Source organism: Phyllobates terribilis, unplaced genomic scaffold, assembly GCF_046119375.1.
Source record: "Phyllobates terribilis strain yellow unplaced genomic scaffold, ASM4611937v1 Scaffold_12__6_contigs__length_324123572, whole genome shotgun sequence".
NCBI lineage: Eukaryota > Metazoa > Chordata > Amphibia > Anura > Dendrobatidae > Phyllobates > Phyllobates terribilis.
Genome location: NW_027362772.1, coordinates 6,310,839 through 6,338,265, shown reverse-complemented (window position 1 = coordinate 6,338,265; position 27,427 = coordinate 6,310,839). Strand labels below are relative to the sequence as shown.

The 27,427-nt window shown below is 43.0% G+C and overlaps 1 protein-coding gene across 1 annotated transcript; it reads left to right on the top strand.

The window, feature by feature from the left end:
* The first annotated feature begins 6,712 nt into the window (after positions 1-6,712).
* LOC141172896 (uncharacterized) lies at positions 6,713-11,301 on the top strand. Its single transcript, XM_073657516.1, has 3 exons — positions 6,713-6,718; positions 7,119-7,209; positions 9,606-11,301. Exons 1-3 carry the CDS (start codon positions 6,713-6,715, stop codon positions 10,712-10,714), a joined length of 1,206 nt encoding a protein of 401 aa, XP_073513617.1. The 3' UTR covers positions 10,715-11,301.
* The last annotated feature ends 16,126 nt before the right edge of the window (positions 11,302-27,427 follow it).

Here is a 27,427-nt window from a genome sequence, read left to right as displayed (position 1 = left end):
TGTAACAGTCCCAAAATCCCCCCACATACAGTATAATGTTGTCACAGTACCGCCATCTTCCCACATACAGTGTAATGTTCTCACAGTGCCACCATCCCCCCACATACAGTATAATGTTGTCACAGTCCCGCCATCCCCCCACATACAATATAATATTCCCACATTACAACCATCCCCCCCACATACAGAATAATGTTCCCACAGTCCCGCCATCCCCCCCACATACAGTATAATGTTCCCACATTACCACCATCTTCCCACATACAGTATAATGTTCTCACAGTACCGCCATCCCCCCCACATACAGTATAATGTTGTCACAGTCCCGCCATCCCCCCACATACAATATAATATTCCCACATTACAACCATCCCCCCCACATACAGAATAATGTTCCCACAGTACCGCCATCTTCCCACATACAGTATAATGTTCCCACAGTACCGCCATCTTCCCACATACAGTATAATGTTCCCACAGTACCGCCATCTTCCCACATACAGTATAATGTTCTCACAGTACCACCAACCCCCCCACATACAGTATAATGTTCTCACAGTACCGCCATCTTCCCACATACAGTATAATGTTCTCACAGTACCACCATCCCCCCACATACAGTATAATGTTCCCACAGTACCGCCATCTTCCCACATACAGTATAATGTTCTCACAGTACCGCCATCTTCCCACATACAGTATAATGTTCTCACAGTACCGCCATCTTCCCACATACAGTATAATGTTCTCACAGTACCACCATCCCCCCACATACAGTATAATGTTCTCACAGTACCACCATCTTCCCACATACAGTATAATGTTCTCACAGTACCGCCATCTTCCCACATACAGTATAATGTTCCCACAGTACCGCCATCTTCCCACATACAGTATAATGTTCCCACAGTACCGCCATCTTCCCACATACAGTATAATGTTCCCACAGTACCGCCATCTTCCCACATACAGTATAATGTTCCCACAGTACCGCCATCCCCCCACACACCGTATAATGTTCTCACATTACCGCCATCCCCCCACATACAGTATCATGTTCCCACATTACCGCCATCCCCCCACATACAGTATAATGTTCCCACATTACCGCCATCTCCCCACATACAGTATAATGTTCTCACAGTACCGCCATCTTCCCACATACAGTATAATGTTCTCACAGTACCGCCATCTTCCCACATACAGTATAATGTTCTCACATTACCACCATCCCCCCACATACAGTATAATGTTCCCACAGTACCACCATCTTCCCACATACAGTGTAATGTTCTCACAGTACCACCATCTTCCCACATACAGTGTAATGTTCTCACAGTACCACCATCTTCCCACATACAGTATAATGTTCCCACATTACCGCCATCTTCCCACATACAGTATAATGTTCTCACAGTACCTCCATCCCCCCCTCATACAGTATAATGTTCTCACAGTACCACCATCCCCCCCACACACAGTATAATGTTCTCACAGTACCGCCATCTTCCCACATACAGTATAATGTTCTCACAGTACCGCCATCTTCCCACATACAGTATAATGTTCCCACAGTACCTCCATCTTCCCACATACAGTATAATGTTCTCACATTACCACCATCTTCCCACATACAGTATAATATTCCCACATTACCACCATCCCTCCCACATACAGTATAATGTTCTCATAGCACCGCCACCCCCCCACATACAGTGTAATGTTCCCACAGTTCTGCAATGTTCCCACATACAGTATAATGTTCCCACATTACCACCATCCCCCCCACATACAGTACAATGTTCCCACATTACCACCATCCCCCCCGCATACAGTATAATGTTCTCATAGTCCCGCCATCCCCCCACATACAGTGTAATGTTGTCACAGTACCGCCATCTTCCCACATACAGTGTAATGTTCTCACAGTGCCACCATCCCCCCCACATACAGTATAATGTTGTCACAGTCCCGCCATCCCCCCACATACAATATAATATTCCCACATTACAACCATCCCCCCCACATACAGAATAATGTTCCCACAGTCCCACCATCCCCCCCACATACAGTATAATGTTCCCACATTACCACCATCTTCCCACATACAGTATAATGTTCTCACAGTACCACCATCCCCCCCACATACAGTATAATGTTGTCACAGTCCCGCCATCCCCCCACATACAATATAATATTCCCACATTACAACCATCCCCCCCACATACAGAATAATGTTCCCACAGTACCACCATCTTCCCACATACAGTATAATGTTCTCACAGTCCCGCCATCCCCCCCACATACAGTATAATGTTCCCACATTACCACCATCCCCCCACATACAATATAATATTCCCACATTACAACCATCCCCCCCACATACAGTATAATGTTCCACAGTACCGCCATCTTCCCACATACAGTATAATGTTCTCACAGTACCACCATCTTCCCACATACAGTATAATGTTCTCACAGTACCACCATCCCCCCACATACAGTATAATGTTCTCACAGTGCCACCATCTTCCCACATACAGTATAATGTTCTCAGTGTCACCATCTTCCCACATACAGTATAATGTTCTCACAGTGCCACCATCCCCCCACATACAGTATAATGTTCCCACAGTACCGCCATCTTCCCACATACAGTATAATGTTCTCACATTACCACCATCCCCCCACATACAGTATAATGTTCCCACAGTACCGCCATCCCCCCACATACAGTATAATGTTCTCACAGTACCGCCATCTTCCCACATACAGTATAATGTTCTCACAGTATCACCATCCCCCCCACATACAGTGTAATATTCCCACATTACAACCATCCCCCCCACATACAGTATAATGTTCCCACAGTACCACCATCTTCCCACATACAGTATAATGTTCTCACAGTACCGCCATCTTCCCACATACAGTATAATGTTCTCACAGTACCACCATCTTCCCACATACAGTATAATGTTCTCACAGTACCGCCATCCCCCCACATACAGTGTAATGTTCCCACAGTACCGCCATCTTCCCACATACAGTATAATGTTCTCACAGTACCGCCATCCCCCCCACATACAGTATAATGTTCCCACAGTACCGCCATCCCCCCACATACAGTATAATGTTCTCACAGTACCGCCATCCCCCCACATACAGTATAATGTTCTCACAGTACCACCATCTTCCCACATACAGTATAATGTTCCCACAGTACCGCCATCTTCCCACATACAGTATAATGTTCTCACATTACCACCATCCCCCCACATACAGTATAATGTTCCCACAGTACCGCCATCCCCCCACATACAGTATAATGTTCTCACAGTACCGCCATCCCCCCATATACAGTATAATGTTCTCACAGTACCACCATCTTCCCACATACAGTATAATGTTCTCACAGTACCGCCATCCCCCCACATACAGTATAATGTTCTCACAGTGCCACCATCCCCCCACATACAGTATAATGTTCCCACAGTACCGCCATCTTCCCTCATACAGTATAATGTTCTCACAGTACCACCATCCCCCCACATATAGTATAATGTTGTCACAGTCCTGCCATCCCCCCACATACAGTATAACACTTGGTTTTCTTTTTTTTGTGTTTTTCATGTAATATATGGAAGCCTACAGGAAAATGCTAAAAGAAACATAATATCCAGGAAAAAAACCACTGTACATGGAGACATTAGCATCAAATAACTGTCTTGTTCTTACAAACACGCTCTTATAAATGAGATCTAACGTGATAAAAGATTACAACCTGGGGAAGACGGGAAACATTCATACAGACGGTCGGTGATGATGTAGTCAGTGACGGACTCTGGCCATATCTGTTTCTAGAGCCGTATTAGAAGATGAAGATGTCGTCCTCATCATGAAGTTGTTATTTCTCATGCCATGTGTAATGTATATGACGAGAATTAGCGTTATGGAAGATGAGTCTATAAGAAACGTATTCAGCTGCCGACTCCGAGGAAGAAACTGCTTGTTGTCTGTGGCCTAAAATATAAAGGTTTTATTAGTACGTCAGGGACAAAATCAGAATGTTGTAAAATAATAAAAATACCATTGCTGCTTGGGTTTCTGGGTGATTCTTACTGAAGCCGTGGCCAACTTAGCCAGTGATTGGAAGTATGGAGGAGATGTCTAAGTCAGCAATTCAACTTATGTTCCAGTCCATAAAAAACTAGAGAACACAACATCTACACATTCTATCTCCAGTTACATTTTGCATGCACATCAATTTATGTTCCAGTTCACACTTTCAGGTTTTTTCTTTGCAGTTAGTATGCTTGAGTGCATATAAAAGGGTGTGGCCGCCCTTTGTCTGGGCTGGGACGCTGATCCTGCCTCGGTTTTATGCTTGCACTAGGGATCCAGTCTCTCTGTCCTTGTCCATATGTATGTCACTTGACAAATGGTAAGGTTTTTAATATTAGAGTTAGGACTGTCCCACAAGGGATGCCGTGACGTGGCGGGACAGCTTTTACATTATTTTGATCAAAATTATGTTAACTAAATACCCTTTATTATTTATTATTATTTTTGCACTGTGCGTTTTTTACATTTACTTTTAATCATTTGGGTATTTTTCTTGTCTTTGGTTTCTCTTTGTCTAATGGCCTTGTGTGAACATGCAGTTACATTTTGCATGCACATCAATTTATGTTCCAGTTCACACTTTCAGGTTTTTTCTTTGCAGTTAGTATGCTTGAGTGCATATAAAAGGGTGTGGCCGCCCTTTGTCTGGGCTGGGACGCTGATCCTGCCTCGGTTTTATGCTTGCACTAGGGATCCAGTCTCTCTGTCCTTGTCCATATGTATGTCACTTGACAAATGGTAAGGTTTTTAATATTAGAGTTAGGACTGTCCCACAAGGGATGCCGTGACGTGGCGGGACAGCTTTTACATTATTTTGATCAAAATTATGTTAACTAAATACCCTTTATTATTTATTATTATTTTTGCACTGTGCGTTTTTTACATTTACTTTTAATCATTTGGGTATTTTTCTTGTCTTTGGTTTCTCTTTGTCTAATGGCCTTGTGTGAACATGCAGTTACATTTTGCATGCACATCAATTTATGTTCCAGTTCACACTTTCAGGTTTTTTCTTTGCAGTTAGTATGCTTGAGTGCATATAAAAGGGTGTGGCCGCCCTTTGTCTGGGCTGGGACGCTGATCCTGCCTCGGTTTTATGCTTGCACTAGGGATCCAGTCTCTCTGTCCTTGTCCATATGTATGTCACTTGACAAATGGTAAGGTTTTTAATATTAGAGTTAGGACTGTCCCACAAGGGATGCCGTGACGTGGCGGGACAGCTTTTACATTATTTTGATCAAAATTATGTTAACTAAATACCCTTTATTATTTATTATTATTTTTGCACTGTGCGTTTTTTACATTTACTTTTAATCATTTGGGTATTTTTCTTGTCTTTGGTTTCTCTTTGTCTAATGGCCTTGTGTGAACATGCAGTTACATTTTGCATGCACATCAATTTATGTTCCAGTTCACACTTTCAGGTTTTTTCTTTGCAGTTAGTATGCTTGAGTGCATATAAAAGGGTGTGGCCGCCCTTTGTCTGGGCTGGGACGCTGATCCTGCCTCGGTTTTATGCTTGCACTAGGGATCCAGTCTCTCTGTCCTTGTCCATATGTATGTCACTTGACAAATGGTAAGGTTTTTAATATTAGAGTTAGGACTGTCCCACAAGGGATGCCGTGACGTGGCGGGACAGCTTTTACATTATTTTGATCAAAATTATGTTAACTAAATACCCTTTATTATTTATTATTATTTTTGCACTGTGCGTTTTTTACATTTACTTTTAATCATTTGGGTATTTTTCTTGTCTTTGGTTTCTCTTTGTCTAATGGCCTTGTGTGAACATGCAGTTACATTTTGCATGCACATCAATTTATGTTCCAGTTCACACTTTCAGGTTTTTACATTCTATCTCCTGATATATTTCCCCTTATTGTCTCCAGTAATTGTATTATTACACAGAATTCTTTATGATGTTACATCGGCTCATCATCTTCTCATTCAGGTTTCTACAATATCAGATCCTCTCAGTGAAGATCTTCTATATTAAGAGAATTTTTCTGAATCACCTATCAAGGATGGGCATGGACAGAGACAAGATGGCGGAGAGGATATTACACCTCACCCTAGAGATCCTCTTCCGGCTTACTGGAGAGGTGAGAGATTCTGATGACGTCACATTACATCATTCTTATCTATGGGAATAACAGATGGACAGAACTGGAGAGGTGAGGACTCTGGAAATGTCTGTAGTGAGATTTATTAATGTGTCTCTCCATAACCAGGATTACACAGTAGTGAAGAAGACCTCTAGTGAGCGCTGTCAGGACCCTGTGTCTGAGGGATGGGGAAGACCCCTGAGCTCAATCACAGGACCTCCACCTCACACCCAGATACATGAGGACATCAATGACCAGAAGATCCTAGAACTCACCTACAAGATGATTGAGCTGCTGACTGGAGAGGTGACACTGCTGGGAATGCTGGGACATTATACAGTAACGCTATGGAGGGATCGGGGTGATGACTGTATCATTGTATGTGTCAGGTTCCTATAAGGTGTCAGGATGTCGCTGTCTATTTCTCCATGGAGGAGTGGGAGTATTTAGAAGGACACAAAAATTTGTACAAGGACCTCATGATGGAGGTTCCCCAGCCCCTCACATCACCAGGTAATAGGACTAAATACACACGGCCTATAATTATCTGTATGTAAAGAATGAATTCAGTCCCTGTATGTGTTTCCTCCAGGTCCATCCAGTAAGAGGACAACACCAGAGAGATGTCCCCGTCCTCTTCTTCCACAGGACTGTAAACAAGAAGATCCCAATGTTCCTCAGGATCATCAGGTAGATGGAGAAAAGGTGTCATGAGATCTCCCCTATGATTTGTAGACGGCTGTGAAGGTCTTGTGCTCAGTCTTGTTTTATCCACCAGTATTATATGTTTTATACTTGTGTAATGAGAATGGTGGAGATGGCAGGATTAGAGCTGATCATAGATGGGACTTCTCCATCTGTCTGTGACTTTTATAATATTTGTTTCAGGGTGAAGATCTGACCCATATTAATACTATAGAGACATATGTGAGGTGTGATGAGCGGTGTAAGGAGGAGATTCCTTCATATGACTACCCAGGTGAGTAGTGACCACTAAATGCAGAGAAGTCACAGATTCTTCTCAGTCACCGGCTGTGGCTGGTTTACCGGTGGTGTAGTCCGGCCGTATCACAATCGTGTGATCACCATTTTCCCGCTAGACCACAACATTTTCCTCCATCTGAAAATGTTCACATTACTTTGTGTAGTTGTAAAAGCCTTTTCTATAGAAATTACAACCTGGAGGATCCACCTACCCCCTGGGATTAGTAGACGCTGACCGTTACCTGCCCAAGTCTGTAAACTGCAAAGCCAAATGACAGCGTACGTAGAAAGTGCTGACAAGTGAGAAAATCACTTGAAGAAAAATATTCTGATGGGCCTGTAAGAGAAAGCGGAGGGTAATGATGGTGTTGGCTTCCTAGATCCCTGATATCTTATTGGATGAATCTACCTTCTCTCCCTTCTGTGCTGCTGAATGTTCTCATATGGTCCCTACAAGACCAGGTCCAGTCTTTCTGGCCAAACTTCACTTTTATGATCGACAATATTAAATGTGCAGTGAGGGCCAAGTGTGAATTTCTGTACAATAACAACAGAGTTTCCCTTTATCCTGACTTTTCAAACGATCTTCAAACAGGATCCTGATAAACTACATAAAAAACATTACACCTGTGCCATGATATGTCTCTAAGCTGTGCGTGGCTGATGGCTGTAATATACATCTATTCACGCCTGCAGGAGATGTGGTGGCATGGCTCCAGCCCTGGTTTCATGGATTCACTCCACGTCATAAATTCCATTATGTTTTCAATCCTAAAGAATTCAGATTCCTGCACAATCGCTCCTGAAATGGGGGCACTAATACTTTCTCTACTCTTCTGGTCAGGACTCATCATACCTCCAATGGTCCACCATAAATGAGTGCAACTCCGGTTTAGTGTTGGATTTCTCCCTTCATACATACGTTGTTGTTGGGGATGTTACATGTTTATATATTCTTTCTTTTTTTACAAGTTCATTCTGTATGATAGTCTGATTGTGGTGGGATCGGCCGGCCTCACTTATGTGACTCTGTAATTCCCTGGTAGTCTTTCAAAAAGATCTCCATTGCCTCTTCCAAATGCCCGAGATCTAAATTTAAAACACCTCAGCTCTGCAGTATTGTAAAAAACTTCACTTTCAATGTCTAATATTTCTTCTTGACACTCATCTGACAGAAGATATTGTCCCTTACGATAGTTTAGATGATGAAGAGCCCCGGACTCTAATTACCCCAGAGAGGTTTCACCACTAGTTACTCATTTTTCTCTGATGGAGACTGTTGAGTTTGATCATTTCAGTAGATGTGTTATTGTCTATACTCACAGTTTTTGACTTCATTAATCCTCTGATTTAACCCCTTCCCGCAGACAGTTTTATGTTCCTAATCAGGCCCCATTTTTCAAATCTGACGTGTGTCACTTTATGTGGTGATAATTTTTGAATTCTTCACAAAGGATAATAGGAGACAAATGGACCTTAGAAATTATTTTCCAACTTCTCCTGAATCTGACAATCCCCTATATACGGTTGTACACTACTGTCTGGGCACATGGCAGGATAAGAAGGGAAGCAGCGCCATTTAGCTATTAGGAATGCAGATTTTCCTGGAATAGTTCGCAGACGCAATGTATTGGGGGCACTGTTCATGGTCACCTGGCAGCTCAAAAGATGGCTACCACAAACAGGCTTGGCGCTATCTACCCTGTTTACAGATTTCACAAATTACTTTGCTCATCACCCTTTAACCCCTCTACATGGATCTGGACTTACACAGAGACCCCTAGGCTTGGGCCACGGTGTTACCTGCTATTCTGTGGAGTGAGATGGGAAGAAGAATAGTCAGGTAGCCGGGTCAGAACCAGGAAGGCAGAGAAAGTACAAAATCAGAAGACACAAGAGTAGTCAGTAAACGGGCCGAGGTCACAACAGGAAACAAATACACAAGCCGGGAGCTGAGCACAGAGGACTGAACCAGAGGAGAACAAGGCTGGATCTGGCAGCTTCCGGCAATATGCTTCCAGCTTTAGTAGGGTGCGGTGCTTTCCAAATGGCTGAAGCAGGGAGCAGATTACTCCAGCTGGACAGAACACACACCTATACCGCCAGACTGGATGGTACTACTGGTCCCAGGCTACCTAATCTTAGTGGCTGGTCAGAGCCTGCGCCTTTTACTCCATATTTGGGAGGCAGAATGATCAAACAGTTGGACACCACGCTCCACTGGTTCATCCTATGAGGTTTTCTATTAGATGGTCATTGTCCTGGTGAATAAGTGAATTTTTTTTTGATATAACTTGCCTTTTTTTACAGACAGTTTAAGTAGAAATGTTCAAAAATATAAAATTCAAGGCTTTTTTATTACAAAATAATAATTGTTTTTATTCTTGGCAGATGACTGTACCCGGAGATCAGAGGGACAGCTGACATCTTCAATTTTCAAATCAGACGGTTTTCAGATCCCACAGGATACAATTGAAGTGAATAACATTTCTCCAGATTTACCATCATCCCTTCACAGCAAAGATCTGTCATCTGATCCTATGAAACAGGTCCTGTCTTCTGATTCATTACCGACTACTAAGGAAAGTCATAGTCACAAAATAAGCATTAAAAAACAAACTGCTCCTAAAGCAAAGAAGCCATTTTCACCTTCAGAATATGGAAATAGTTTTCCTCTCAAAAAGTCTTTTCTTAAACATCAAAAAATTCACACAGCGAAGAATAGATTTTCTTGCTCCAAGTGTGGGAGATGGTTTAATCGGAAATCAAATCTTGTCAGGCATGAGATAACTCACACAGGGGAGAAGCCTTTTTCATGTTCAGAATGTGGAAAATGTTTTACAGAGAAATCAACTCTTATCAACCATCAGAGAACTCACACAGGAGACAAGCCATTTTCATGTTCAGAATGTGGGAAATGTTTTACACAGAACTCACATCTTATCAAACATCACAAAACTCACACAGGGGAGAAGCCATTTTCATGTTCAGAATGTGGGAAATGTTTTACACAGAACTCAACTCTTATCAAACATCAGAGAACTCACACAGGGGAGAAGCCTTTTTCATGTTCAGAATGTGGGAAATGTTTTGTACAGAAATCAAATCTTATCACACATCAGAGAACCCACACAGGGGAGAAGACTTTTTCATGTTCAGAATGTGGGAAATGTTTTACACAGAACTCAACTCTTATCAAACATCAGAGAACTCACACAGGGGAGAAGCCTTTTCCATGTTCAGAATGTGGGAAATGTTTTACAGACCAATCAATTCTTCTCAAACATCAGAGAACTCACACAGGGGAGAAGCCTTTTCCATGTTTAGAATGTGGGAAATGTTTTACAGACAAATCAACTCTTATCAAACATCAGAGAACTCACACAGGGGCGAAGCCTTTTTCATGTTCAGATTGTGGGAAATGTTTTAACCAGAAAGCGCATCTTGATAACCACCGGAGATCCCACACAGGGGAGAATGCTGCAACTATACACAACTAGTCTCTGTACAGACAAGAAAGGCCCTAGCTGCACAACTAAAAACGCCACCACAGACCTAACTCCCTAATAAGCCGTTGAGGAGTTTCTCATACCTCCTGAGGAACCAGAGGGGAGGCTGCAACACATGTCAACAAGGGGAAAGTAAAGTATGAAGACCCATGACCTAGGACGCAAACCCAGCTTTCTGACACTAGGCACTAAATTGTGACCCAAAATCCTTTGCTAATCTTCAGATTTCATGATGTCTTTCACACAGTCAAGGCACCTAGTGCCAGAGGCAGCAAAACAACCCCAAAACACCTTTGAACCTCCACCATATTTGACTGTATGGGTTGTAAATTTATTGATTATGCTGCGCACCTCGGACAAAGGAACATGTGGATCCCTAAAGATGGACTTATAGCCTTGAAATTGTTGATATTTTTCAACAATTTTGGTTCTCAAGTCCTCAGACAGTTCTCTTCTCCTTTTTCTGTTTTCTCCATGCTTAGTGTGGCATACATATGCACACAATGCAAAGATTGAATCAACTTCTCCCTTTTTTTATCTAGTTTTAGTTGTGATTTTCATATTGCCCACACCTGTTACTTGCCACAATTGCGTTTGAACGAGCTTCACATGCTTGAAACAAAGTTGTTTACCCACAATTTTGGCAAGGTACCAACAATTTTGTCTGGCCTATTTTGTGTGAAATTATGTTCAATTTGCCTTTTTTTCCTCTGTTTTCTTGTGTTGTTCCAATACACGCAAAGGAAATAAACGTGTATAATAAAACATGTAATTGCAATAATTTTCTGGGAGAATTACTTCATTTTCTGGAACAATTTCAAGGGAGCCAACACTTTTCACCCTGACTTGTTTTTATTGCCTTTTTAATTTGTTGCAGCATATTATTCTCTACGTGTTCAGCTACAGTTAGGTCCATATACATTTGGACAGAGACAACATTTTTCTAATTTTGGTTCTAGACGTTACCACAATGAATTTTAAACAAAACAATTCAGATGCAGATGAAGTTCAGACTTTCAGCTTTCATTTGAGGGTATCCACATTAAAATTGGATGAAGGGTCCATTCCAGTTCTGTCTGCTGGTGCTTTTACAGATATTTGTAGAAATAGGCCCAGGTATCCGGGGCCAGGAATATATATATTTTTTTTTACCTTTATCCTGATTATTTGCTTAAAAAGCAATCCAGAGAACACTGTTTATCTGCACCATTTGCTTGTTGGCACTGCAGAATACAGCCAGGTCCTTTCCATATTACAGCGCTAAAAATCCTGCTATTTAAAACTGTGGTTTGTCCATCACTCGGATCACATATAATTTCGCTGAAAATATTGCATTTCTGGCCTCCATTGAAATTTTGTTTCAGCGTGTCAGTGAACTTATTGACACGAGGTCGGCACTGTTAAAAATAGTTACCTACAGGCCAGCTATTTAAAACTGGTTTGTCCGTCACACGGATCACATATAAGTTCGCTCCAAATTCAGCCATTTCTAGTGAGCGTGGAAGATACTGTCCTCCATTTAAAATGGGCAAGGCACGTGGCAACGGACGGGGAATTGGACATGATGATGATGGAGCATGCAGAGGCTGAGGCCGTGGGCAAGCCGAAATTGTGCCACAACAAACACCCACATCTTCTCGCTCAACCTTCCTGTCCCAATTAATAAGGGACCGCAGAACTCCACTATTGAACACAGAGCAGTTTGACAAGGTTATTGGTTGGATAGCAGATAATGCTTCCAGTCACTTAGCCACCACCACCACCCTGACTTCCACACGGTCAAGTCTCAGTAGCCGTGAGTCTGGACCGCATATTCCTCACCCTGATCCTCCTTCCTCCCACCATGCCGAGTGCCCAGAGACAACTGATCCCACACTTGGACACACTGAAGAGCTGTTCACTTTTCCATTTATAAATTCGGGCCTCTCGCCCGGTCCACTTGAAGCGGGGCAAGAGGAGATTGCATGTAGCGATGCCCAAATATTTGAGCAGCCAAGGTCATACAAAGGTGATGGTGGGAAAGTGTCACAAGAGGTGGACGATGATGAGACACAATTGCCAGAAACTCAGGAGGAGGACCAGGGTGCGGAAGTGGAAGACGAGGTGGTGGATGATATAGTAACTGATCCAGCTTGGCAGGAGGACATGCAGAGCGAGGACAGCAGCACTCAGGGGGAGGGAGGCAGAGCACCCCAACAGGCAGGAAGAAGCAGTGTGGTGGCCACAGACAGAAGGCAGGCAACCGTTCCCTGTAACATCAACACGAAGGAAGTTGCCAGTACAACTGTTAGGTCTTCCCGAGTCTGGTTGTTTTATAAAGACTCTGCCGATAACCCCAAAAAGGCTATTTGCAACACCTGCCAGGCCAGCATCAGCAGGGGTGGCAAAACGACCAGCCTGACCACCACCAGCATGATCAGGCACAAGGCAGAAAAGCACTCGACTTTGTGGGCCGAACCTCAGGGTCCAGGAAGAGTGTCTGCGGGTGGCACCATTGCTTCTTCCGCTGTTGTGCATGCGAAGATGCCTCCTGCCCTACACCTGTCGTTGCACACTCTCAAGTAGCAGCATCAGGAAGCACGTCCATGTCCTTGTCCCAGCGCAGTGTTCAGTTGTCCATACCCCAGTCCTTGGAATGCAAGCGCAAATATGCAGCCAACGCCCCACAGGCCACACTACTAAACTCACATTTCACGACTGCTTGCGCTCGAAATGTTGCCTTATAGTCTCTTGGAGACGGAAGCATTCCGCAACCTGATGGCGGCGGCTTTCCCTCGGTACTCGGTCCCCAGCCACCACTATTTCTCCCGGTGTGCCGTCCGCATTACGCAAGCACGTGTCCCACAACATTAGCCGTGCTCTCAACAATGCAGTTACCGGTAAAGTCCACCTAACCACGGACACATGGACAAGTGCTTGTGGGCAGAGATGGTACATCTCGCTGACGGCACACTGGGTTAACATAGTGGAAGCCGGGACCCAGTCGGACCTTGGGACGGAACACCTCCTCCCGACGCCAAGAATTGAGGGCCCAAGGTCAATCAGGGTTGCCCCAACGGTCTACAGCTCCTGCACCTCAGCCTCCATCTCCGAAATGACCACATCAGTCACAAGCTGGAAGCACTGCAGCACTGTCTTGGCCAAGCGGCAACAGGCTGTGCTGAAGCTAATATGCTTAGGTGAAAAACCGCACAATGCTGAAGAGTTGTGGACAGCTCTGAAAGAGCAGGCAGATCTGTGGCTCACACCGCTGAACCTACAGCCAGGCATGGTCGTGTGTGACAATGGCCAGAACCTGGTGGCGGCTCTGAGGCGAGGCGAGCTCACACGCGTACCATGCCTGGCTCATGTGCTTAACCTCGTGGTTCAGCAGTTTCTCAAATCCTACCCAGAGCTGCTGAATCTGCTTGTTAAAGTACGCCGACTGCTAGGCTTTTAAGAATAGTAAGGGCCGTCTGATGTCCCTATAAAAATAGGCTTTATGACTTTCAGAGTCCCTCCATCATAAATAAAACAGGAAGTGTCTGATGATTTGTCACACACCACATTGCCAGATAAGGTTGTAAAATGTTAAAATGACATTTCCCGGTGAATGCATTTGTCTTAAAACAAAACGTAAAAAAAACAAAACAATAGGATCTTTCTTTAGTATAAACCACATCAGTCACAAGCTGACAGCACTGCCTTGGCCAAGCAGCAACAGGCTGTGCTGAAGATAACATGCCTAATGCCTTATTGACAAACCGCCCAGCGCTGCGGAGTTGTTGAAAGCTGTAACACAGCAGCCTGATCTGTGGCTCTCACCGCTGAACATACAGCCAGGCATGGTCATGTGTGACAATGGGCGGAACCTGGTGACAGAGAAATCACAGCCGGGGTAGATACGGTTTCCCTCTATGCCAGTCCTTTCACCGAGCTAAAGAATATGGCTGTGGTGAAATGCAACTCCCACTGAGAAGCTGTTTCAGATTGAAAAACATTGTGCCCACCAGAGGATTTGATTCTGAGGGCTAACCTTTCTCCCCCGCTCAAGAGCCCCATAGCCGCTGCAAAGTTAGCGCTATCTCGAACTCTCCTGAGGTAGAAGCCAAGGCACACCAGAGGATTCTCTGGTGGGACCGTCCAACCCTGCCAAGAAGCAGTCCTGGCTAAGAAAAGTGTGTGGGAAGGTTCCTGGACACTCTATGGCTGCTTTTTTTACTGAGGTGGAAACACACACAAACATGGGGAGAACATACAAAGTCCTTGCAGATGTTGTCCTTGCTGGGATTTGCACCCACTATCCCAGCGCTGCAAGTCTTCAGTGCTAACCACTGATCCAATGTGCTGCCGTTCACCCTCTAATATCTAACAGGCTGGAGAAACTTGCACCTACTGCCACTTTATCTTCAACTCCTTTGTGAGAAACTAATGTATTTGGGCAGCCACTCAGTCTACCAAATAAAATTCCTGAGAAGGAAATTGGGGATGGCTTCTGTAACGGGTCTGGGAGGCGGAACCTCTGAGCTACTTATACAAGGGGGCGGTCCTTGTAAGGGAGCGGGTGGCGACCAGGGAAGACGGGCAGGCAGTCACAGCAGGTGACCGGGACAGTCTCTGGGTGAACGGGCAGGAGGTCACGGCAAGTGACCGGGACAGTCTCTGGGTAAGGGTAGGTACGACCTGTGATGGCTGAGCCTCCAGGAGGGCTAGCAGGCAGATGGTAGATGTGTGCTCCCAGGTGAGCAGGCGAGTCTCTGGATAAACGGGTGGTCACAGCATGTGACGGCGGATCCACCAGGTAGGCTAACAGGCAGGTAGCAGATGAGCGCTCCCAGGTGAGCGGGCAAGAGTCTCTGGAATAGCAGGTGGTCACAGCACATGACGGCGGAGCCTCCAGGTAGGCCAACAGACAGGCAGCAGATGAGTGCTCCCAGGTGAGCGGGCAGGAGTCTCTGGAAAGGCAGGTGGTCACAGCACGTGACGGCGGAGCCTCCAGGTAGGCTTAGCAGGCAGGTAGCAGATGTGCGCTCCCAGGTGAGCGGGCAGGAGTCTCTGGAAAGGCAGGTGGTCACATTACGTGACGGCGGAGCCTCCAGGTAGGCTTAGCAGGCAGGTAGCAGATGTGCGCTCCCAGGTGAGCGGGCAAGCTGGTCCATAGACAGACTGACAGGAGTAGGAAGGCAGACCGTCGGACCTCAGGCTAGCAAGCAGGTAGGAGGAATGTCAGGTAGGAAACAGACAGCAAACTGGCAGGATTCTGGCAGGTAACTGGCAACGGGACCTGAGGGCTGAAGCAGAGTAGTGAACAGTGCAACAACATTGCTCGGGCACCTCCATTTTGGAGGAGGTGCCTTATATATGGTGAAGTCCTCCGGCCATTGGCCGGGGACTCCTTAGGACGGCGCGCGCGGCCCCTTTAAGAGGGAGGGAGGGCGCGCGCCCTAAGCACAGTGGCCGGGAAGGAGCGCGCGCTGCCAGCAGAGCGGGAGGAGGACGCCGGGCTCGGAGCAGAGGGGTGAGGGGAACAGCGTCCCTGCCTAGCAGAGGACAGGGACGCCGGCGCTACAGCTTCGCTACTGGTACTGGAGGCGGTGCTAATACCATGGCGTCGTACCATAGTTTGCTGGAAATATTCCAGGCTGGTAGGAGGCAAGCAAATTCCCACAGAAAAGTACCAGCAGTAATGTTCATGGATCCGCGCTCGTAGAAGACTGAGACAACACCGGGAGAAATAGTGACAGCTGGGGACCGAGTATGGACACGAGGCATGTGGTTGTGAAAAGCTTCTGCCTCCACGAGCCTAAAAGGCCACATTTCAAGTGCAAAAAGCTGCCCAGAAATCTGGCAGTTTAGTGTTGCGGCCTGTGGGTGGGTGGGTGGCTGGCTGCATACTTGCACTTGCATTCCAAGTAACAGAAAACTAAGCAGATGGTGGCCTCTATCATCATCATGGCCTCACCTCGGCACTATGAACTCTCCTGAAGCCAGGGGCCGCGGGAGGAGTCTCCAGTTCTCTGGTGGGCCCGTCCAACCCTGCCGAAAAGCAGCCCTGGCTAAGAAAAGTGTGGGGGAAGGTTCCCGGACACTCTATGGCTGCTTTTTTAATGTGGATCGGCCATGCTTATGCATGTTATTTCTCAAACCGCATTACAAATCAGGCCATTGTCCAACTCTGTATTCAAGAAATTAAATGCGCAAAGAAAGATGTGTGTGTGTCAAAGCGCCACCGACAAGGGCAAGTTGATGTTGGACGGGCTGCCATTGCTTCTGCAACAAGCTGCATTACAGGACTTCCTGTGAGAAATGACACGCAGGGTAGATAGGGTTTCCCTCTATGCCAGTCCTTTCACCGAGCTATATACAACTCTCAGCAAAAAAAAGTTGTAGACTGGCTCCGTACCGTCCCTGGCCACGTTCACCTGTCCACGTATTTGTGGTTAGGCGGTCCTTCCCAGTAAGTGCACTGGGGAGGGCACGGGTAATGTGGGACTCGCGCTTGTAGAAGGCGGAGACGATACCGGGAAATATAGTGGAGGCTGGGGACCGAGTATGGACACGAGGCATGAAGCATGTGTTTATGAAAATCTTCCACGTCCACGAGCCTAAAAGGCCACATTTCAAGTGCAAGCAGCTGTCAAAAATTTGGCAGTATAGTATTGCAGCCTGTGGGTGGGTGGTTGGCTGCCTGCATACTTGCGCTTGCATTCCAAGGAATGGGGTAGGGACAACTGAACGCTGCAATGGGACAAGGACGTGGACGGTGATTGTTGCAAGTCTGCAATGACAGGTGCATGGCGAGAGGCATCTTCGCATGCGCCAAGGATCACTTATGATGGGCACACTTTTAGGCAGTGACCTTTGAGTCAGAGATGCTTCCAGAGGTCTTCCCCATGCTGTTCCCATGTCTTTTCAGCACTGTATGCATGTGTCTGATGATGTGTCACACACCACATGGCCAGATAAGGTTGTAAAATGTTAAAATTACATTTCCTGATGAATGCATTTGTCTTGGTTGAAAGCAATGCAAAAGTGTAAAAACACATGAAAAACGCTACGTGTGAACATAGCCCAAGGTGTGGAGGAGTATTTTTGGTTTTGGTTATTTATTTTCCCTTCTATACAAGTCATTACCCTGGAAAGGATGTTCCTGAACATATTTTCCAGGAAAATCCATTTTGGTTTCGTTTTTGTATGTTTTATTGTGAGTCCGTAAAAGTGGCGTAATACTCTGACAACTTTGTTGACAGCAGTGACCTGGGAGCCAGAAATGCTTCCAGAGGTCTTCCCCATGCTGTTCCCATGTCATTTGAGCACTGTTCCCATCGATTTGGGCAATTTTTAGGCTCTCTGCAGACCACCGGGGGGAGCCGCCTGAAAAATGCTCGAGTTTCCCATAGACTTACATTGGGCTCGTTGGTCGGGTCGAGCACTCGAGTATTCCAATGTGCTCGACCCGAGCAATGAGTACCCGAACATTTTAGTGCTCGCTCATCACTACTCATGACACCTTCTCTCCATCTACTTGATGATCCTGAGGAACATTGGGATCTTCTTGTTTACAGTCCTGTGGAAGAAGAGGACGGGGACATCTTTTTGGTGTTGTCCTCTTACTGGATAGATCTGGAGGAAACACATACAGGGACTGAATTCATTCTTTACATACAGATAATTATAGGCCGTGTGTATTTAGTCCTGTCTATTACCTGGTGATGCGAGGGGCTGGGGAACCTCCATCATGACGACCCTGTACAGATCTTTGTGTCCTTCTAAATACTCCCACTCCTCCATGGAGAAATAGACGGCGACATCCTGACACCTTATAGGAACCTGACACATACAATGATACCGTCACCCCTCCCAATCCCTCCATAGCGTTACTGTATAATGTCCCAGCATTCCCAGCAGTGTCACCTCTCCAGTCAGCAGCTCAATCATCTTGTAGGTGAGTTCTAGGATCTTCTGGTCATTGATGTCCTCATGTATCAGGGGGTGAGGTGGAAGCTCCGTGATTAGGCTCAGGGGTCTTCCCCATCCCTTAGACACAGGGTCCTGACAGCGCTCACTAGAGGTCTTCTTCACTAATATGTAACCCTGGTTTTGGAAAGACATATAAATATATCTCATTACAGACATTTCCAGAGTCCTCACCTCTCCAGTTCTGTCCATCTGTTATTTCCATAGATAAGAATGATGTAATGTGACGTCATCAGAATCTCTCACCTCTCCAGTAAGCCGGAAGAGGATCTCTAGGGTGAGGTGTAATATCCGCTCCCCCATCTTGTCTCTGTCCATGCCCATCCTTGATAGGTGATTCAGAAAAATTCTCTTAATATAGAAGATCTTCACTGAGAGGATCTGATATTGTAGAAACCTGAATGAGAATATGAGCCGATGTAACATCATAAAGAATCCTGTGTAATAATACAATTACTGGAGACAATAAGGGAAATATATCAGGAGATAGAATGTGTAGATGGTGTGTTCTCTAGTTTTTATGGACTGGAACATAAGTTGAATTGCTGACTTAGACATCTCCTCCATACTCCCAATCACTTGCTAAGTTGCTCACTGCTTCAGCAACTGATTGGCTGTAGGAATCATAAATTCATTGGGATTGACCAGGAAATACAGAGACTGGCGGGAGACCCAAGTAAGTAACAATGATATTTTTATTATTTTACAACATTCTGCTTTTGTCCCTGACGTACTAATAAAACCTATATATTTTAGGCCACAGACAACAAGCAGTTTCTTCCTCGGAGTCGGCAGCTGAATATGTTTCTCATAGACTCATCTTCCATAACGCTAATTCTCGTCTCATTTACCGACACTGGAATTATATTATGCTGATGATTATGGTGATGGCAGTACGGTGGGAACATTATACTGTGTGTGGAGGTGATGGCGGTACTGTGAGAACATTATACTGTGTCAGGGAGGATAGCGGTACTGTGGGAACATTATACTGTATGTGGGGGGGATGGCGGTACTGTGAGAACATTATACTGTATGTGGGGGGGATGGTGGTACTGTGAGAACATTATACTGTATGTGGGGGGATGGTGGTACTGTGGGAACATTATACTGTGTCAGGGAGGATGGCAGTACTGTGGGAACATTATTCTGTGTGTGGGGGAATGGTGGTACTGTGGGAACATTATACTGTGTCAGGGAGGATGGCAGTACTGTGGGAACATTATTCTGTGTGTGGGGGAATGGTGGTACTGTGGGAACATTATACTGTGTCAGGGAGGATGGCAGTACTGTGGGAACATTATTCTGTGTGTGGGGGAATGGTGGTACTGTGAGAACATTATGTGTGAAGAATACATTTCCTCACTTCCTGTTTTCCATAGTTGGGTTGAAAGTATCCATAGCTCCCAATGGTCCTGATTTCAGGGTTCAGTCCCACCACGGCTCAGCTGTTCTCCTGGCTTCTATATTGAGGTGTAGCTCCTCTTCCTCGGGGGTCGCTCACTGGTCAGTGAATAAATGAAATGCTATCACTCACCTCTTCATTCTCCTGTGACCGCACCGGCCCGGGACTCAATGTCTGTGCTACAGTGACTGAATCCAGCAGTAGCTCATACAAGTCCATAGAAATACATGGTGTATAGAAATGTATTTTTATGGTGCCTGTATACTGAGCAGAAGAAAATGATTTTTTTATCCTATAAATAAAAGTAGTAAATTTATGAGCAACTACAAATTATTTCTTTTTTTCTGGGAGTTCCTGGTCTTGAACCCACAATCTGAGAACATTCCTGATCCAGACACTTAACTGCTGAGCCGCCAGCTATATGGAGATCAGTGCTAGAATTCTGTCTACTTGATCTGTACTGCCGGCTCCGCCTAGGATAGAAATACACTGCTGTGTAGAAGAAATGGATTTTTATACATACATTGTACACAGCAGAATAAGAGATTTTTTTCATCCTATAAAATTGCTAAAAAATAATAAAGAAAAACACTTGATAATGAAATAAATATTGTAATTTTTAATGAGTTTTGTAAAAAATAATGAACATCACAAATCAGCAAATAACATGGACATATTTGGTGTCCCTGTAATCGTAACGACCTGCAGAACACAGCGATCAGATTATTTATGGGGATCGATAAATGGCGTAATTTATATTTTTTCTATATTAAACCCATAAAAAATGTAAAAAAACTGTAATGCTGAGGCCGTATTCACACGTAGCGTTAATGCCGCGTTCTTTCTGCAGGTGCTCCCTCCACGCGGTGCAATAGCAATCTTCTCTGACTATTGTGTGTTTGCTGCGTTTCTTTTATGCGTTTTCCCGCTTATTTGATGTGATTTTGGGGCAGATATGAAGCAGAGTTTTTAATGTTTTTTAATAGTACAGAAAAGCTTTGATTCTGCGCTTAAAAATGCAGCGGAGTTTTTTTTCTTCATTTGTTTTTTTCAGAAGAAGCCGAGAGAGAAAAATGCTCCAAAACCGCAGAGTAATGATGAGCGAGCGTGTGTTGTTAACCCTTTCGGCAGCACGCTCGGGAGCTCCTTTATTGTGCTACTTTATTTGTTCAATATATATGGAGGTAGCTGCTCTTAGTAAGCACCTGTTCACACCTAGTTTTTTAGTGGAAGTGCCGTCATTCTCTTTGTTACTAGATTTAGCGTTGACTGAGCACTCCACCCCCACCCCCATGCCGCAGGTGGTTTTAAATGCATCAGGATCTGTCTTTCCCACACATAAGCAGACGGAGGTCTCTTAGAGAGGTATTCACATTGGTAGGTCCTGACATCGAGAAACGCCTTACCGCGGCTGTCAGGTACACATGAATTGGCCAATTTATGCGCTAAGATTTCTCATTTATTTACAGCAGTAATGCTATTCATTTTCCATACTTCATATTTCATGCGCTAAAAAAAAATTTCAAAAAATTTTTCATTTCTATTTTTTACAGCAGTTATGCTATTCATATTTCATATTTCACATCGATATACTCAGTGTTACAGTGTGCTACTTTATTTGTTCATTATATATGGAGGTAGCTGCTCTTAGTAAGCACCTGTTCACACCTAGTTTTTGTAGTGGAAGTGCCGTCATTCTCTTTGTTGTTTGTTCAATAATATACCGGACTCTCTCTGGGATAGAGGGAGACATGAAGCTAAGAGGGTAATAGGCAATTGTGCCCCTTTTGGTCACTTAAGGAGGCAGTCATAATTGCTCTTTGGAGAGCCCGTCATCCTAATGTATACCAATACTCCTGCTCTTCATCCACAGTCTCCTCATTGTGGAGAATGGATTTGGCTCTTGGAAATGATCTGATGCAGGGTCTTATATCTGACTCCAGCTCCTGCCCTGAGCGCTATCCCATCATTCCCCTCTGTGTCTCCCTAAGCTTAATCTCCCAATGCAGTACAGACCCACAGGGAAATTAAAACCCTTTTGGCTGCAAGTTATAGACCTTAAGGGGAAAATTGAGGGGGATATAAAGGAATATCTTGTGATTAATAAAAATACAATTTATTTTTTATATGTATGGGAAGCCATGAAGGCCGACCTTAAAGGAATATTTATAAAAGAAATCTCAGCAGCTAAATCCCGGACTAAGCAGCAGGGTCGATTGGTGTTTCAGGAATTGGGAGATGCGGAGAGTGCGATGATTACAGATCCAACGCCGGCTGCGCAAAACAGAAAGCAGCTCAGGACCTGCTGAATCAGGGAACATTGCAGCTGCAGGAAGGAAGAAGCTGTTTCACAAGGTGCAATAATGTGAAGAGGGGGAAAGCAGGTCACTTATATCTGTGATAGCTGCTGCCCAGAGGGACTCGGCCTTTATATCCAGTCTGGAGACTAGAGAGGGTAATGTGGTACAGTCCACAGTGGACATACTGAAAGTGTTGGAGGAATACTATGCAAAGCTGTATACTTCTCAGGCTCAACCCTCAGAAGAACAGACCCAGACCTTCCTAGAAAAAGCTCAGCTCCAGCTCCTTTCCTTAGACTCTCAGGATTTATTAGATGAACTACTTGATATAGAAGAGTTAGAATGGGCACTGAGCTCAATGGCCAACGATAAAGCATCGGGAATGGACGGTCTTCCAGTGGAAGTATATAAGAGATATAAGGAAGTATTACTATCAGTGTTATTGGAGGTATACAACTCAAAGGAGGATCTTTGCCACATCCATGCATGAAGCCATAATTACAGTATTACCTAAATAAGGCAAGGCCCCAGTTGGCATCCTATAGACTCATCTCTCTTTTAACAGTAGACGTCAAACTTCTTGCTAACAGACTCTCAAAAGTAACCTCAATAATACACCCCAATCAGTCTGGGTTTATGCCTGATATGTCCACCACGATCAATCTCAGAAGGCTTTATATTAATATACAAGCAAGGGCTGATAATATTGGTCAGAGGGGGATCCTGTCTTAGGACGCAGCTATGGCCTTTGACAGTGTAGATTGGCAATATTTGTGAGCTACATTGAGGCAGATGGACAAATTTATATAATGGGCGCAATTGCTTTATTTGGACTCAAAGGCCAAAATAAGAGCGAATGGCTCTATGGCTAATCGATTTTTGTTGCACAGAAGTACAAGACAAGGGTGCCCCCTGTCTCTCATTGTTCTCAATAGCAACTGAACCTCTTGTGGCAGTAATTAATAAAATGTCGGAGATAAATTTATTTAAATATGGGACCAAGGGAGAGAAGGTGGCATTGTTTGCCGATGATTTACGATTATTCATTGGGGATGCTCGGGGGTCTCTGGAGAGCATGATGGCGACTATCTCTAGCTGACTTATTCCTTCCAAAGACCATACTAAGGACTAGGGAGCACTTAATAAGGGTGAAGAAATGACCATTCAGGCAAACAGGAAAGAGAAAGGAAAATTCAAAAAAATGGGGCTGATCACCATAATTACAATAATATGGCGAGTTTCCAGCAGACTGACTGATACGACTGTTAGGCCACAACTCCACTGTCAGCATTTTGTCAGTATTTTTCCTCGGGAGTGGAAGCCAAAACCAGGTGAAGAACAATCAGAGAAAAGGTATAATAGAAAAAAGTCACCAATTCTACATTTATCACCCCCTCCTGGTTTTGGCTCCCACTCCTGAGAAAAAATACTGACCGAATACTAATAGTGGGGCAGTGGCCTTAAAGGCAAAATCAGCAAGAAGTAAGAATGAAGTCACCACTCACAACAAAGCACTGAGCTGCAACAAAACACCTTAAAATTTGTTACAGAGATTGATTAGTCCTTTCTGTCTGACCATTGGTTTCCGGGTGGTAGGCACAGGAAAATAAATGAATTCCCAGTTTATTACAAAAATCTCTGCAGAATTTGGAGACAAATTGCACTCCCCTATCAAACACAGTGTGAAGAGGGATCCCATGTAGCCTTACTTTACGAGAAATAAAAAACCTGGAGAATGTCTCTGCATTAGGTAATCCTCTGACAAAGGAACAAAATGAGCCCGTTTAATGAATCAGTCAACGACCACCCAAAGACAGTCTTCCCACCAGACAGAGGCAAATCTGTGATGAAATCCATGGACAGATGAGTTCACTGTCTTTCTGGAATTGCAATGGGGCCAATACTCCAACCGGACTGTTATGACAGTGTAAAATAATACTACTTTCTGTACTATTTATCTTCTACTGAGGACTTCGCAAAGTATCAATATCAAGATTTTCTTATAAAAAAATGTATCTATTTTTTCTTGGATTGTCCATTAAAAAGAATCAGATTGCAGCAGGTACATACAATAATTAGTTATAAAGTAATCGTCCATTTGTCCATAATTAGCTTAATTGTTGAGATTCACCCATCTTTCCTTGGATCCTGGCTGGTAAATCATGTCTTTGTCCAGCACGTGTCCAGGCCTATATGTCAGATACTTCTCAGCATGAAGATTCTTCTTGTGGGGTGGGAAGAACAAGAGAGCCCCCCCTTTCTGTACCATGGGCTTTTATAGCCAGTCGTATGGACACCTGTTCTACATATGGTAGTGAACCAAAAATACACACACAAATAGGGCATGTCAACTAGACACGATGGCTGAGGCATAGAACTCAGATTTAAGAAAAATGATTATCGATTATTAATTATTTAACATTCCCCCCTTTTTGAGGATAAAGAAAACTTTAACTGAAAATCCTCAAAAGAAGACAGGTTTATCAATCATTTTTTTCTTTCCTTCTTCCTTGGCAATATCATTAAATTTCCATAATAATAATAATAATAATAATATCAATATCGGATTATTGTTATATAATGATGTGAATTCATGTTATGGTAAGCCGTGACTAATATTCATTTAATATGTATAATTATACTTCCCTATATCTAAATTGAAGCAATCGCGGGTTCAATCGTCATCGTCTGATGTCATCGGGTCGTCGTCTCGTCTTCTTCTTGGTTCTTTTATAACACAGTCTTTAGATGAAAACTCCTTTGAAATAAGTTATAGCATGTACATATTGTACAGTCCATAATTGTATTCATTATTGTTCAGTCCATAAACTGTGCTCTTTATTAGAAAGATCATGTGTGTCAATTAAATGTTGATAAGAAAACAAAGTCCATGGATGAAATGTAGCTTTAATATCTGTGCAGTGTCACCTGGATTTATGTTGGATTGTCTTTGGATAATTCTGGAATCCTCCGTGTCATCCGCACTGGTCTCGTGTCACTTTTGGAACAGATGTGACGTCTTTGGTCAGCAAAGCAAGGGTTAACTTGACACTTCCCTGCTTTATATAGCACCATAACCAGTACTTAGTCCTTAATGCACAAGTCACATATGTCAGGCTGGCAGAATCCTGACACTCCTTTAATATTCACCAGCTTTCAGGTGATAAGAAAATACTGTAATATGATGAAACTTGAACACAACCCCGTTCATATAGGATCATCGTCCTCTGCAGTCCTGGTTATCAGTGGTGTGAATTGTAGTTGACACAGTCTATTATAACACTCAGCATTCACAACATCTTTACCTTCTGAGATTTCTGGATATCGGTTGCTCCTTCTTGTAACCTTTGAGAGTCTCTTTGATTTATAAATATGAAAAGTGTTTATTAAGAAAGAATTCATAATTACGATGTCTTGATTGAAGTCTTCATTTCCTAATCTGATACCAAATCTGGCAATTTTCCTAACCTATAATATCACAGCGCACCATAGCAATCAATAATATCCATCTAATTATTATCAAAACATTAAAATAAATTATATTTGGAATAATAAACAATAATAGATAGTAATTCATTATTAATCAAGTTCTTCATGTGATAGAATATTTTTATGTCATAGGTGAAATTACCTTTTCCAACCCATAGGAGTCAGTGTGTTTTTTATATCTTTATTAAACCAATAATACCAAAGAATGTATACTCATGGACCAAAATGAATAAATATATGAATGAATGAATGCAAGAATGAATGAATGACTGGTTGTGTTTACTCAGAAAATGTAAACCTTTTTCTTCTTATATTGGAACCATATCATTATATTTAATGAAGCAATATTCTTGTACTAGACATTACTTTATTAAATATTAATGTGTTTTCTCAATTGAGATATTGAACTGAAAGAAAATAAAAAAATGAGAATTAAAAATAAAAAAGGGAAAAATAAGAAGTAAGAATAAAATTTAAAAATGAAAAATAAAATTAAGAATAAAAATAAAAATAAGGCCTTTATATTTTAATGACAAATGCAGAGTAATTATATTTTCCATGAAAATAACCTTATATTTCCATTATCTGGATGATTTCATATTTGTCATAACCTTGTATTACCAAAAATCATTCAATTATGCAACTTTGCATGTAATACCCTTCTTAATTATACCATTGTACCTTATTAATATTTCTTCTTAATTAAAATGTGTGAAAAATAAGTATTGATCAAAAGTGATTATGTAATCAGGATCAAAAAACACATTTTTCCCCCTTAAAACAAAAAATATTATTTTATAAAATAATTTATGTATATATCAGAACCAAATTAAAAATAATTATTCTTCTATAAATATTTTGCATAAATTTCATATCGATGTGTAGCATATATTTGTCTGAAGAGGTGTGTACCTATTTAGGTAACCATTAAAAGAAAAGAAATATCCTTGAATGCTATAAAATTATCATGTGGAAAAATTATTCTAAATGTAAATTTGCTTTGTAAACCATTTTGATGTGTGGTTGCCCTTATCCACTATTAGCTAAATCAAGAAATAATATATATCTATATATATATATATTATGTAGATAATAATTATGTATCATAATTTTCTCAGAATTAAATATATTTTTGTACCTTCACATAAACAAAAGTTTTTTTTCCTTGCACACATGAGGCCTCACATTCAGTTAGCAGCTGCTCACATTAATCACATTTCACTCTGACTGTCACAGATTTATTTAACTCAAACATTTCACATATGAAGTTATAGATATATATATATATATATTTAACCCAAATTTTTTGTATCCTATTTATCAATGCACATTGTAAACTATTAAATTTAATGTCTTAATATTTATTTGAATATTTCCCAAGTACATATAATATAATATAATATAATATAATATAAGAGTAATTAGTTGGACCATCATTTATTTTTCAACAGGACAATGACCCCAAACACACCTCCAGGCTGTGTAAGGGCTATTTGACCAAGAAGGAGAGTGATGGGGGGCTACGCCAGATGACCTGGCCTCCACAGTCACCAG

What these genes read in the sequence shown, in the direction of transcription:
- LOC141172896 (XM_073657516.1), top strand. An exon ending in TCCTTCATATGACTACCCAG is followed by an intron (nt 7,210 to 9,605) that starts GTGAGTAGTGAC and finishes TATTCTTGGCAG; the next exon opens with ATGACTGTACCCGGAGATCA.